The sequence below is a fragment of the Arachis ipaensis genome, chromosome B10 (genome assembly GCF_000816755.2).
Source record: "Arachis ipaensis cultivar K30076 chromosome B10, Araip1.1, whole genome shotgun sequence".
Lineage (NCBI taxonomy): Eukaryota > Viridiplantae > Streptophyta > Magnoliopsida > Fabales > Fabaceae > Arachis > Arachis ipaensis.
In genome coordinates this window covers 14,292,363-14,305,544 of record NC_029794.2, presented here as the reverse complement: position 1 = coordinate 14,305,544, position 13,182 = coordinate 14,292,363, and the positions used below count along the sequence as shown (strand labels likewise).

Sequence of the window (13,182 nt, the reverse complement as noted above, 5' to 3'; positions counted from 1 at the left end):
GGAAAGCTCTGCAAAGCACAGGATCGTTATTAGGTCCGTTAAAAAGCATCATAGATTGAAATTTCTTTAGGTGAGCCCGGGGGTCACCAATCCCCTTATATGGCTCTAGAGAGGAAGGGAGTGTAAAATGCTTCGGCATCTGATAATTTGTGATTTCCTCAGAAAACGGGTTGTCCAAGGTCAGCTTCTCCTTGGGGGGGTTGACACCTAATAGATCGGCTTGACCTTGGGTTGGACCTTTGGAGTTGCTTTCCTCTTGTTTGCTGTTCTGGGTGGATAGCTCAGCTAGTCTCTTGACTTCTGCTTGCAGTTCGGCCAGCTGAGCCATGAGTTCGGCCTGACTGGGTTGAGGAACTCCGTTGTCAGCCATGTCACAAGATTGATGGACCCTGCGTAGAAGAAGAAAATAGAGTGGAAAGTGGAAATAAAGTGGGGTTAGATATCGGGCCCCACAGTGGGCGCCAAATGTTTCGTCCGCAGCGGCCGAGGTTAGTAGCCTTCAGTCGAGCACCTGGATACGCGGCTGAGTTATACGTCGTCCAGGTATAAGGGTGTGAGTTCAGCCTCGACCCTCTGAAACACGGCGGCGGGAGCACCTGCACAAAGCACTCCGACGCTCAAGTAAGTTCGTGAGTTATCAACGAATAAAGAGTAATAATCAGAAGTAAGTGTAGAACCTCCGTCCTTATGGGTGAAAAGGATTGGTTTTTATAGACGTTTTTGGGTTGGTAGTGGACTTAGTAGGTTCCGATATTCATGGTCAGAGCCGTTATTAGTATGGAGGCGTGTTTGAGTGGTGTAGTCTGTTTTGGAGGTGACGGTTTTGGGGGATAAAGTTGTTCTTCGGTTTTGTTTCCGATCTTTGAGGTCGGTCTATAACTGAATCTGTTTTGCCGATTATTGTGTGATACACGTCAAGAACTATTTCACAATAATTTCTCTACTTTAACTAATTAATAATATTATTGTTATATATTTAAAATATAATCATTAATTTAACAACATAATTTTAATATTGATTTATAAAGTACCAAATTTTAAGAAGTAATTGAATATAAATATATAGTATCACTTTTAATTAACTTTTATTGTCCAAAGAAATGAAAACTGAAAAAAAAATAGTAATACCAACAAAAGATTGTGTGCAAGTCCTGTTTACAAATTCAATATCAAGGCAATTTTTCAATAACATAAGGCAATTTTGCATAATATTGCAATAAAAGTTTTAAATTTCAATATTAGGCTTATAGCTATACTATGTGTCATTAAAAAATTCAATCATCAAATCAATAAGATAGTGTGCTTATGCAATAATTTAAATACGCATTAATTTAAATTCTTTAATATAGAACACATAAAAAATATAAAATACATATTAAAAATATATAAAATAAGAAGACGATGTGCTTATGTAATAATTTAAATAATAGTAGCATTTTTGGAAGGAGAACTGTTTATTATGAAATAAAATTGTGTATTATATAATAATATAAATTCTAATGAGATGCTTTCAACTCAAATTTTTTAGAAATCTGAGATATTTGTAATAGAAAAATTCGATTTTAGTAGGATAATTAATTACAAGTAATTTTAAAAGATGCATTTTCTAAGGGTTTTTTTTCTATCTCAAACAAAAAAGATTCATCAAAATAGATTAGAGTCTATATAAATTTTTTTTATGGAGACAGAAACTATACCAACACGAATTGGAACCAGTAAATTAGCTCCATAATTTATAGTAAGGCAAACTAACAACATAAAGAGAATATAGGTTTTGTGAAAGTTGGATTAAGAAAAAAAAAATATTTTTTTTATTAATTCTTTTGCGCAAGTCTTGCAAATAGAAATATTTTCGAAACATATAACAAGCTATCATTTTACTAAAGTTATATGGAGGAATTTGATGCTACCACAAGTTGAATTATTTATTTACTTTGTTGTAATTGGCAAGGTTAACACAAAATAGAGGTCGAGTAAATTAGGAGTTATCTAACAAAGTGATAATGTTTATGTATTATGTAAGAAAAATGTTAAGAATATTCAACACTTATTTTTTTATTGTGAATTTCCTTTGGTACGTCTAGTATATTTGGATGGTTGATTTTAGACCATCCCAGATATAATAAAACAATACTTTGATAGTTGAACAATAATATCTAATAAGAAAGACGATAGAAGAGCCTAAGAAATGGGTAATTATTTTTCCTATATTAATACTTAATTGAAAAGAAATGAACAAATCTTCTAAAATAAAACACTAAATTTAGCAAAAATTATTCATAGATCATTCAAGACTACAAGGAGAAGAATGATGCAGATCCCTCTAGTTGTTAATGACAATGCTAAATAATTACAATTTAAATCTTTTTATATTTGTATCTTTCTTTGTTGCTTTTTGCTCTAATACATATTTATAAAAAAAATAGTTTCTATAATTTGAATCCAAAATGTTTTAGTTAAATATAAACCACTTACCTTCTCGTCTAATTCAATTTTACTACCTTCTCGTCTAATTCAATTTTACTATTTTTGTATATATTTAATAAATAAAAGAGTAAATGAACAAATACTTGAATGGCTATTAATAGTTAATACACCATCATTTAAAATGACTGATTTGATAGAGTAATCTAACCATCTTTTTGGTGTGAAACTGTGAATAATCTAATAATTTCTGAAACTATCAACCGAGATTAGATACAAGTTAAAGAATTGAAATTTACTAAGTATTTTCAGCTTTATAAAATTATAATATAGGTCTAATATTATTATAGCCATAAAATATTGGAAAAGAAAACTTCAGTCAATTTAAGCGACAAACGTGACCTAACGAATTTTATATTTCTGCACAACAAAGTCAACGTTTTGTCCACAAATTAAATTAAAAGTTTAAAACAACCTTTAGAAATTTAGGGCGAAAAGGCCAAACTACATATAACTGGTTCGTTTAAAAAATATATAAAATAAATTATGCACATTCATATTTCATATTTGACAATGATTCCTGTTAGAAATAATTCCATATATAATGAATTACTTTTTAATATCACCTTACTTATCGCAGCAAATATAGTAGGGAACTTTGTATAACAAAAAATGAAAAAATACCAACGTTGTAACAATACAATGCACTTCCAAAACATGGAACAATAATTCCTTGACACATTATTACTGTTAATAAACCCGAGAAGATTCCCTTTGAAACATCAAAGACAAGTAGACACCAGGGAAAATGATCTCAAAGAAAATATACATAAAAGAAAATTCTTAGTTGATTAAGAAGAAAGATGTCCAAAACTATTTGATGTAATAATAATTAGCAAAAATAACGAACTGGGGAGAGAGAAAAGGGGGGGCGGATGTGCTAACTATTACAACGAAGAATAATCTTTAAACAAAAATTGCTGCCTGTGGAAAAATTGAAACTGGTAACTGAAACCTATCAACTGACATTCATTGAAGATTAAGAAAATGTCAACAGATAAATATTGGTCGGTTAGAGCCTTACAGAATATACTTGACTTTATTCTCAATATAAGCTCGAATTGAAGGTTCTCTTCCTAGAAAGTCCGACAACACTTCAATAGAATCCTTTGCTCCTCCGGGGGCCAATACCTGCGAATGTTTCAAATCAAACACATAAATACTAACTTTATTTTTTTGTTTTCCATAGCACCCATCAACCCGACAGGTCAAAGACTAATCCGCCGCAAATTGGAGCTCCATTTAAGAGTTTGTCAGTGGCCAATTAGTTGCTGCATATACAAGATGGAATTCGAATCCCTAACACTTATCAAATGAGTGAGCCGATCATTCGACCAATCTAAGTTGATTAATACTACTAACTTTATGACAAGCTATTAGAGTATCTTAATTTAAAATACAAAATTTATGAAAGAAAATGCAATAGCCATTTTTTTACCTTCTTCCTAAATTGCATGCCAGCATGCTGATTTACAACATCATTGCAAAACTTCGAGGCAAAAATATCAGCAGCAAAAACCTGAAACATTTTTAGGTTCAGCCATGTAGCAATCAGACTAAACGGACACAGAACATGGGATCCAACAAGACAAGAACACAAAAAAGGAAGTGTAGAACTGAAAATTTATGTTTCCTTTTTCAATTTCATCATAATTAAGTCCAGCAAAAATAATTTCAGAAAAGAAAATGCAAACTTGTGTCATCATTTTTATACTATCATACAAAACGAGACAGTGATATATGTATGTAACATTTGGATACAGAACTCATGCTAAATGGTATTCCATGCTTTAGTGTTTCTGTTTTAACTCCAGACTCAATGATCATGATCAGGAAAAACGATTACAACAAACAATAGAAACTAGATATGGATTATTGAAAATGAAGGATGCTCGCAACAAAAATCAAGTGTTAAAAATGTGATGATGGTATCAATTGAAGTATCGGGGTTGTTCAAACCTCACTCCATACACGGCTGTAGCAAGCGGCTTCATAACCAATAACACTAGAAGGAAAACATGAAGCTGGATTGGTTCCTTCTAATGCTGGCAAACCTAACATCACCTGCAGAATGATATTTACATAATTTCGTTTTTCAATTCTTTCATTGCAGATACTGAACTTCAAATTTAACTAATTTTAAATTCATTTACCTTGGGATGAAGATGCTTGAATAACTCCCGAATGTCTATGTTATCCGCAGAATGCATGATTTGATCAAAAAGACCTGATAGCAAGCAGCTATTAAATGATAAATAGATATCGAAAGAAAGTATTCACGTTGTATAATCTTCTCTCTCAACATAATGAATTTCACTAGCCAGCTAGCTAACTCCAAAAAGAAAAAACGATCAATTTCAGTTGCTTGTCTAACCCACAACAGGGACACTTTCACTTTATACTAACAAAACAAGCACATCATGCAAAGATAAAATCCAGAGTTATAATATGCACTATTATGCTCAGGTCGTCATACCAGTGCAAAATACAAAAGCACTACAGTCTAAAAGAAGCTACTAATTTCAATGCAGTTGACTGACAAGATAAAAAACTCAAAAACTTACAATACAGAATCTCTTGTTTCAATTTAAGTGCCGAAAATGAAGCCCTCCATCTTTTGATTGATTCACATGTATCATCCTTTATCGGCTTTGTAATATCCTGCAAGACACAATAAAAGAACAAAAAATTGTTTATACAATGTGTAGTATGTTCAAAATTCTCAGTAGACTTGCTTTAGATAAAGACAGCCTATACTAATAACTACATCATAATCAAGAAAAGCCAAACCATGTAATTATCATAAACAATTGATGAAAATCACCTGATGAAATCCAGAAATCAACTTCAGACAGCTGGTTTCATAACACCTAAAATTTCCACAAGTAGGAAGAGTGAGTATGAGTTTGTGTCTAATCCAACTAAAGAAAGAATAGTGCTTACCAGTTTTCTAGGAGTTGAGCAGGTATTTCCACGAAGTCGGGATCAACACGTAGTCCAGAAAATCTTGCAAACGAGGAGCGGTTGCAAATTTGTTGAATCTAAACATTTTATGAAAAGACTTCAGAGTTATACGTAAAAAATCAAATAAACCAAGCTACACATACTACATCTGGCACCATCAACAGGAAAAAAAACTGCCATTGAAAATTCAAACTACAGACTTGAAAGAGCAATAACTAATCATAAAAATCCAGAAATTTTCACTCAAAATCAGAACCTATCTTGATCAAAAGCAGAGCATGGCAGAAATGATTAAAAAATCCAGTTCCATCAAGTCCATACCCCCTATTGTTGAATTAATATGCTTGTGAAGACACTTGCAAAGAAAAACTTTTGGGTTAACTAGGATGAAAATAATATCCGGAGAAGCTAATTACTTTAGGATACAAGTCAATTAATATAAACTAAAAACTAAGCTAACTCATTTATATGTTACATTGTTTCCGAGAGCATGTGTCATAAGAGAGAACCCTTTTTTCTTTTCATTTTAAGGCAGGACATTGGATAACCAGCAGGATTGGAACAATGTAGTACTAGTTTCTAGAGAAACTGGAAATCCAGCAAATACAAAAAAGCATAGATATTCAGAAGAAGGATCTCAGATACAGAAAATATTCACTTTATTCCCATTTCCAAATCCTAAACAAGGCAATTATAAGAACCACTGCTGATTGGAATCATGCCACATGGATACAAAAGCAAACATACCACATGGCCAAACTCGTGGAATAGACCGACCACTTCGGAGAACCGCAACAACCCAGGACTACTGCTGCCATCTTTTTGAATTTGAGATATTAGTAATGCAACTGGTATCTACATAAACATTAACAGGTGACAAAAATTAAGAGAATAAAGTGAATAATCCTTTTGCATTTTAGATTAGCTATTTTCTTATGGAATAATCCTTTTAAACTCCTCATTTAGCATTGGTTTTGTCATTCCATGTCAGAATTTTCTCATAAAAGTAATGTGCTTGAAATGCTTTGAAAAGATTAAGGAAGCTAAGATCATGTGGTAGGTAGTGTTCAATTTATGCTTTTCAGGTTATGTGTCTGACTCACAGAGCATATGCACTTTTAAGGACAGGCATACATTATTATGTATGTTATCAGATAGGTTATGACCACTTTTTGGTGTTCATTGAATTACATTTTAAGTGTGTGTCCGTCTGATATGAAGAAAAGGATTTGACAGCTCAAAGTGCCATGAGAACATCTACAAAGGAAAGGTAGAGAGAAAAACTCCAAATACATAGAAAATGATGCTTTGCTTACCTAGTGGGTTAAGGCTTTGTTATTGTTTTGTTGTTCTACATAGGAAATGATGCCAACAGTTGAAGAATTAGAAGAGATTTTAGTCTATCGAATAAAAAATAACCTGCTGTTCCCCACTGAGTGTTAATGCACTGTTCTGGAGAGCCATGACACAAGTATGACCATATTTCCCTTCCCTGTAAAAGTGAACAATATGAACCCATTCTTCAACAGATTATCAAACAACGATCAATGCACAACTATAATTTTAAGTAGTTAAAAGTAGCAACCTTGAAAACAAATCAAGGTAGCAGTAACCTAAGATTTCACTAGAACCTAAGTCAAATACTGAAAACACTCGAACATCAGAATGCCAAACATCAGCTCCTGCTATTTCCTCAAACCTTAAACCTGCACAGAAAAAGGAGTCTCAATGTATATTTAGTAGTTATTTACTAAATAGAAATTTTAAAAACTCGGGAGATCCAAAGGAGGTTTATATAAAATTATTTTAGTTTGAGAAAAATTACATAACCATTCAAGTGGTTAATCAAGTCAAACAAATGGATACCCATGAATGAACTACTTTAAAAACATTATTGAAAACTTGATAGCTAATATTTCTTTAACATATTTTCCGAAATTCGTTTCCAGTTACTTCCACATGAACTGGATGTCTGATGTCTGATATCTGATGGTCAAGGCAATAATAACATAAGGACAGACAAATTGTCAGATGTAAAATTACCAAATAGATCTTGAAGAATTTTGAAGATCCCAGATAGAACTAAACTTATTGGTAAGTATTGATTGAGCTCGCCAAAGTCAAGATCATAATTCTGGTCTTCAACCCGTTTTACATAATACAGCAGGTCCTCAATTCCAAATGGGAATTCCCCTTCCTCCCTCTTCTGAAATGATCACACCAAATCTGTTAATGGAGTTATAAATTCAGGCAAAAAGCATATACCAAGCTTGAACAAACCTTCAAATTCTTCAATGTATCAAGTTCCTTCATGGCCAGCTCAGTTAAACTGGTGGATAGATCCTCCAGGAACTCAAACACCTGGATGAAATTAAATAATATATATATAAAAATAGAAGCCAAATCAAGAAATACAGAAAAGCATCATAAAAAATCTGAGGAAAGAAAACTATGCATTAGCTATATTAATCCATTATATTACACGTTAAATCTGATCTATGCCACAAAGGATTGACTGTTGTTGATTATACTAAACTCATGGAACAGCAACACAGCAAGCAGTAAGGCCACTTGCTTAAGCACTTTAAGATTAAAAACTTTTTCCACAAGCATCCCGCGTTAACGGATCCGGAAAAGGGCCGCACCCAAAGACCTAAATAATTAAGCCACTATCAAAAGACCAAAATAGCCTCCCCCCTCTTTTCTCTCGCTTGCTCGCTCTCTCTATCTCTCTCTTCCTCCATGGCACTTGTAAAAATGAAAAATGTCCCATAAGCTAGAATGAATAGCTTTGAGAGAAAAGTGCTCTAAAATGAGCTACATCATAAAAGGATCTTTTTTGCAAAGCTTAAAACAGATGCTCCGGGCCAGTCCAGTTCTCTTTCACTAATGTTTTCTACAAGAGCAAATGCCCCAACATGATTTAAGAGTTAAGACTTAGACTTTTTTTTTTTTACTAATTTCAAGATTTTTTTTTTTTACTAGTTTTTTGTAACCTTTTCCAAAACGATGTAGTTGGCTTCGACTTGCTTTAAGAGTTAAGACTTACAAGAATGATGACCATCTCAATGGTTTAGCACTCAATAATTGTTTTACAGTTCAGAATATTTGCAAATTGCTGAATGTATTCATCTAACAATATCCCTTGCGAGATGTGAAAAGGTGAGTACAGAGAGAGGAAGTGAAAAACTAAAAACAAATTTATATTTTAAATATAATTTTTATCGGCCAAACATAAAAAATAGAAGCTCAAATACAATCCTCTTCCAATAACTACAGAAACCAAAAGGAGATTTTCATGTCTTCATGATCTCATCTAACTGGCTCTCTAGTGCTTCTCGTGGCTAATATATTAGTATATTTACTGAAATTTTACAAACCTTCATAGGTGTCTTTGCCATTCTAACATCAACAGCATACTCTGCATAGTTTGAATAGCCAAGTAAACGAGCATATTTATGGCGCTGTTGCACCTAAATCATGCCAATGAAATACAATCATCAACAAACTTAGTAAATGATCTTGATAATAAACATGTCTAAAAACAATCACCAAATCAAGAATCATAAAGTGCAACATGCTCCTAAAGATGCTAAAATAAAACCCATAATTAATTCAAACTTTGGGAAGAATAACTAATTGAAGGTAATGCTCAATTGCTCATCATAATAATATACAGATTGACAAGTGCAATCTATCCCTATAAATCTAATAATCTAAACTTTCTTAACAATTATCAGTAAGTCATAAAATCACTGAAACAGAGAATATTGAATTCATATGAAATAACTTACTAAACTTTTATCAGTAATTTAAGACTTTAAGTACGATAACTCGAACTTGCTTGCATGTCAATTAACTGATACAATGGTCAAATTACGAGAACATTTTTCAATTTCTATTTAAAATATAGGAACATTTTGGGTAATGTCATCAGTGAAAATTACCAGATTTTCCAGAATAGAAAGATTGGCCTCTCCACATCTATTCCCATATGCCCTTGATACCATCCGTCTTGTAGTTCCTACCTTCATGAGCTCAATATAGCAGTATAAACCTGGTTAGTACACTTTTTTAAAAAGAAAAATATAAACAAGACAACAATGGAGGGAGGGGGGAGGAGGAGGGGAAGTTAGAGGCTTTTCTTTCTGAGAAGATAAATAGATAATATTTGTTCTTATGCCAATGTAAATATTCAAGTGCTCTAATATAGAAATATTTTTAGTCAATAAATCCCTTTGCTAGGTGCCTTGGGACCATCTAAGGACCCCAAAAAATATGTTTGCTACAGTGTTAAAAGTTACATTAGCCAACAAAATCTACAAAAGAATTAGAAAATAATAATCCATTGAATTGTTCATAAAAATGTATTTTAAAGCAATTCATTGTCAAGTAAAACACACTAATGCTTCCTGCAAGAGGGATTTACAATAATAAAACAATGACGGGAAAGTGTATTCTGGCTTTTTGGTCCATGTCGAAGTCACAGGGAAAGTAATCTTGCACAATCATTTCAGAAATTCCAAAACAAGAACACTTGACAAGGAAAGTAGATCATTTTTTAAACAACAGAAGATACTACTTGAAAAACCAGCCGTTTCTCATCATTGGTATAGAAAGTGTAAAATCCAATTTAACATCTATTTTCAAGCAATAAAAATATAATATTTATTACATAACAATTGAACAAACACTACTAGAATATACATCATCCACCATACCTTGCAAAATTCAAGAACAGCTGCAACATGATGACTTCGCAAGTATATCTTCAACTTTCCATCTTCAGATTTATCCAAACACTGGAGGAATGTAATCGATCAAACAGTGTAACAGTAGCGGAAAAAGAAATGTTTAATAATGGAAGGTCATGCACTAGCAGTAATCAGCCTCCACAGAAAGCGCATAAGGGCTTGACTAGCGTTAAATCAGGTATATTATGCTTATCTAGGGCAGTCAACTAACTATGCAATCAAAAGAACTGGAGACAGAACTGGCATTGTGCATTAATGATGCTTTGGCCCATTATTTGTTATTAAAGATGTTCTCATTGATCTCAAACCTTAAATTCCAGGTTGACTAACTTCCTTAAGTATTTTTCAGGTTTGATTTTCATAAAATATCTCCTTGAAAAATTACTCTTTAACTTTTTCATGTTTAATTCATACTTCGGAGCTATATTCATTCATTATATTACTTCCTTTGTTATGGTGTTCTTGTTCGAGAAGACAGAAATTTAATTATCTGGAGAGAAGGTTGAGGGTAATAGGTCACCCAGGTCCCCTCCACTCCCAAACCGGATACCAAGCCATACATATGAACAACATGACTATCCTTACTTCGATTATTTTGGGCCAATCACAGTCACAAGGGCACAATGTCTGAGTGTCCGAAAAAATTAAATATCATGAAATTTATGTCTAACAGCTAAAAGTAAACAAGATATCAGAAATAAAAATATTGAAATAGCTTAAGTGCAAATAGTTGGCTTGGAACGTAGCCAAAGAAGCAGAACTGAAAAGGAAATATTTCAGAAACATTCTACTCGCATTAAATGGATTGTAAGAAGAATAAAAATAATTAAACCTTGAGAAACTCTTGTGGTAATCCAGCTAACTCTGCCTCATTGAAGGGAAGAAATTTGCTATCGTCATTGAGATTTTGGATATATCTAAAGCTTAACTCATCAATCTGAGCTCTTAGACGCAGCAATTCTTCTCTTTTGCTTGCAGTGAGGTTCAATCCATTTCTCTCAAAGTCTCTCACCTGTCACTGATTATGAAAGTATCAATATGTGGATTTTGTGGTTTTCATCAGAAAGTATATTAAATGATGAAATTTGTGCAGTTCCTTTAGCAACATAGAAACAGTAACAAATTGAAGCCAATAAGTTCCAGACAAAGTTTCATCAGAAGATAAATAAAAAATAATTAATAAAAAAAAAAAGACGTTATAGACACTTTTTTTAGTACTTACCAGAATCTGAACAAAGCATTTGGCTTCAGCATTTATCCACTCTCCCTTTGTTGCAAATGCTTTAACTACAATATATACATCTTCGCGTTTGCTAGTACATTTGCATGAAACCACACAGCATTCAGTTTCATAAATCGTGTTATTAACAGACGTGATCTTGAAAAGACAAACTAACAATATCTGCAAAACTAACTATGGTGTGACTTGCAAGATCATTCATAATGATATGCTATGCATGCAGTTTAACAATATTGCGAGCCTATCCTCGCTGTCAAGAGAAGACAATACAAGCATCATTAAATCCTGCCTCTACCACTTGTCTTGATAAAGCATTCTTGCCCCATCAAAAACACAGGGGAGTAAAAAACAGAGTTATTTTAAAAAAAATGGCATCTTCTATAAACCACCAGTAGCGAACCTGCACATGTCAATATGAGCATCTATCCTTTGCTCTGCTTCAGCACTTGCTTTGCGCACATCCTCCCGAGTTGATACCATCTTTGGAAACACACAAGACTGGATCAACGGAAATTGTTGCGCTTGAAGTTCTGCCAGAGGTGATATAACATTCGAGTACGTAACCTGAGGCATTAATCAACACAATTAAGACAATCAGCTTACAAATATATACATAATATGAAGGAGGAAAAGAAAAGAAAAGAAGACATTAAATGCACTAACGCAACAGGCCAACAGTTGTTACAAACATGCATACAACAAAATTCTCCTTACTTTGCTACCTAAACCACCACACTAATGAGTAACAGCATACATAAAAAATTAGAAATTTCAGAACATAAACAAATTCAAAATTTCCAAAACAAATTATCTTAATTGAATCGAGAGTACCTTGTCCAATGGCACAGCTGCAATAGAATCGTGGACCTTGTTTGACTTTGCAATAATTTGATCAGTTAACTTGAGAATCTCAGATGCAGTTAGGTTAACGCGCACATACAAACCCGCGAGATCTACAAAGTTTCACCAAAGCAATCTTTTCAGTAAATAAAAATTTCAAAAAAAAAAACTCAATTTTCATGACACAATTTTTTCTTCCAAGTTGCTGAGAAGTGAAAGTAATAGTAGTGCACAAAAATCTTGACGTGTTGGAAGAGAAAGAGAGTAAGAGTACATTTCTTGCTTGATTTCTTCTCCTTATGGTACTTGATGAAGGTGAGGGCGAGGTTAGCGGCGATTGCGACCACCGCAGCAGCTCCGGTGAAAGCGATCACGCGCCTGTGACCTTTCTTCTTCATCTGTTGGTCCATTTTCTCGCGATTTGCTTCACTTTCCGCCATTTTCTCAGCTCTGTCTTTTTCTTGCTCAGAGGGGGGCGAGCGCGGGGGAAATGTTATTTTGGGCGGAAAATATGGGATGATGCGATTGAAATTTATTTGACGTGAATTTCGAGATTCCAAAAGAAAAAATAATAAAATAAAAGATCATTCTCTTTTGAACATAATTAAAAGAAAGAAAAAGACAGGTATCTGACTTTTTTTTATTTTAGGATATCGGTGTTAACAACTTAACATACATACACTTAGATATTTAAATTTTTTTATTTTTATATTTTTAATTAATTAAAATTTTATTTATTTTTAAGATAAAATATCAAAATATTATTTATTTTAAAAAATATATAATTTGATGACAACATAGATTTTACACATATATAATATATGTTTGTGTAATTGAATTAATTTACAGACACAAATTATCTCAAATACAGTTCAATAATTTTTAATTACTCTACAAATT

General features: G+C 33.0%; 1 protein-coding gene across 3 annotated transcripts; it reads right to left on the bottom strand.

Annotated features, from left to right (window-relative positions):
* Nucleotides 3,061-12,826, bottom strand: LOC107623713 (probable thimet oligopeptidase). Of its 3 annotated transcripts, XM_016326062.2 has the most exons (21): nt 12,557-12,825; nt 12,274-12,395; nt 11,843-12,006; nt 11,425-11,515; nt 11,035-11,214; nt 10,170-10,250; nt 9,396-9,476; nt 8,829-8,921; nt 7,729-7,809; nt 7,492-7,654; nt 7,034-7,154; nt 6,868-6,940; nt 6,196-6,303; nt 5,428-5,525; nt 5,309-5,354; nt 5,049-5,145; nt 4,638-4,711; nt 4,444-4,548; nt 3,923-4,003; nt 3,479-3,615; nt 3,088-3,446 (listed from the first exon to the last, which is right to left on the bottom strand). In XM_016326062.2, the coding sequence occupies exons 1-20, from the start codon at nt 12,720-12,722 to the stop codon at nt 3,505-3,507; spliced, it is 2,136 nt and encodes a 711-aa protein (XP_016181548.1). In that variant the 5' UTR covers nt 12,723-12,825; the 3' UTR covers nt 3,088-3,446; nt 3,479-3,504. The 3 variants fall into 3 exon arrangements, with proteins under 3 accessions (XP_016181547.1, XP_020968716.1, XP_016181548.1); XM_016326061.2 differs by having other exon boundaries at nt 3,061-3,615; XM_021113057.1 differs by lacking the exon at nt 8,829-8,921 and having other exon boundaries at nt 3,061-3,615; nt 12,557-12,826.

Coding starts and splice junctions, on each gene's coding strand:
- LOC107623713 (XM_016326061.2), bottom strand. CDS start 12,722: ATGGCGGAAAGTGAAGCAAATCGCGAGAAAATGGACCAACAGATGAAG. Junction 12,396..12,556: donor GAAGAAATCAAGCAAGAAAT/GTACTCTTACTC, acceptor GAAACTTTGTAG/ATCTCGCGGGTTTGTATGTG. Junction 7,155..7,491: donor AATTCTTCAAGATCTATTTG/GTAATTTTACAT, acceptor TTTTCTGTGCAG/GTTTAAGGTTTGAGGAAATA.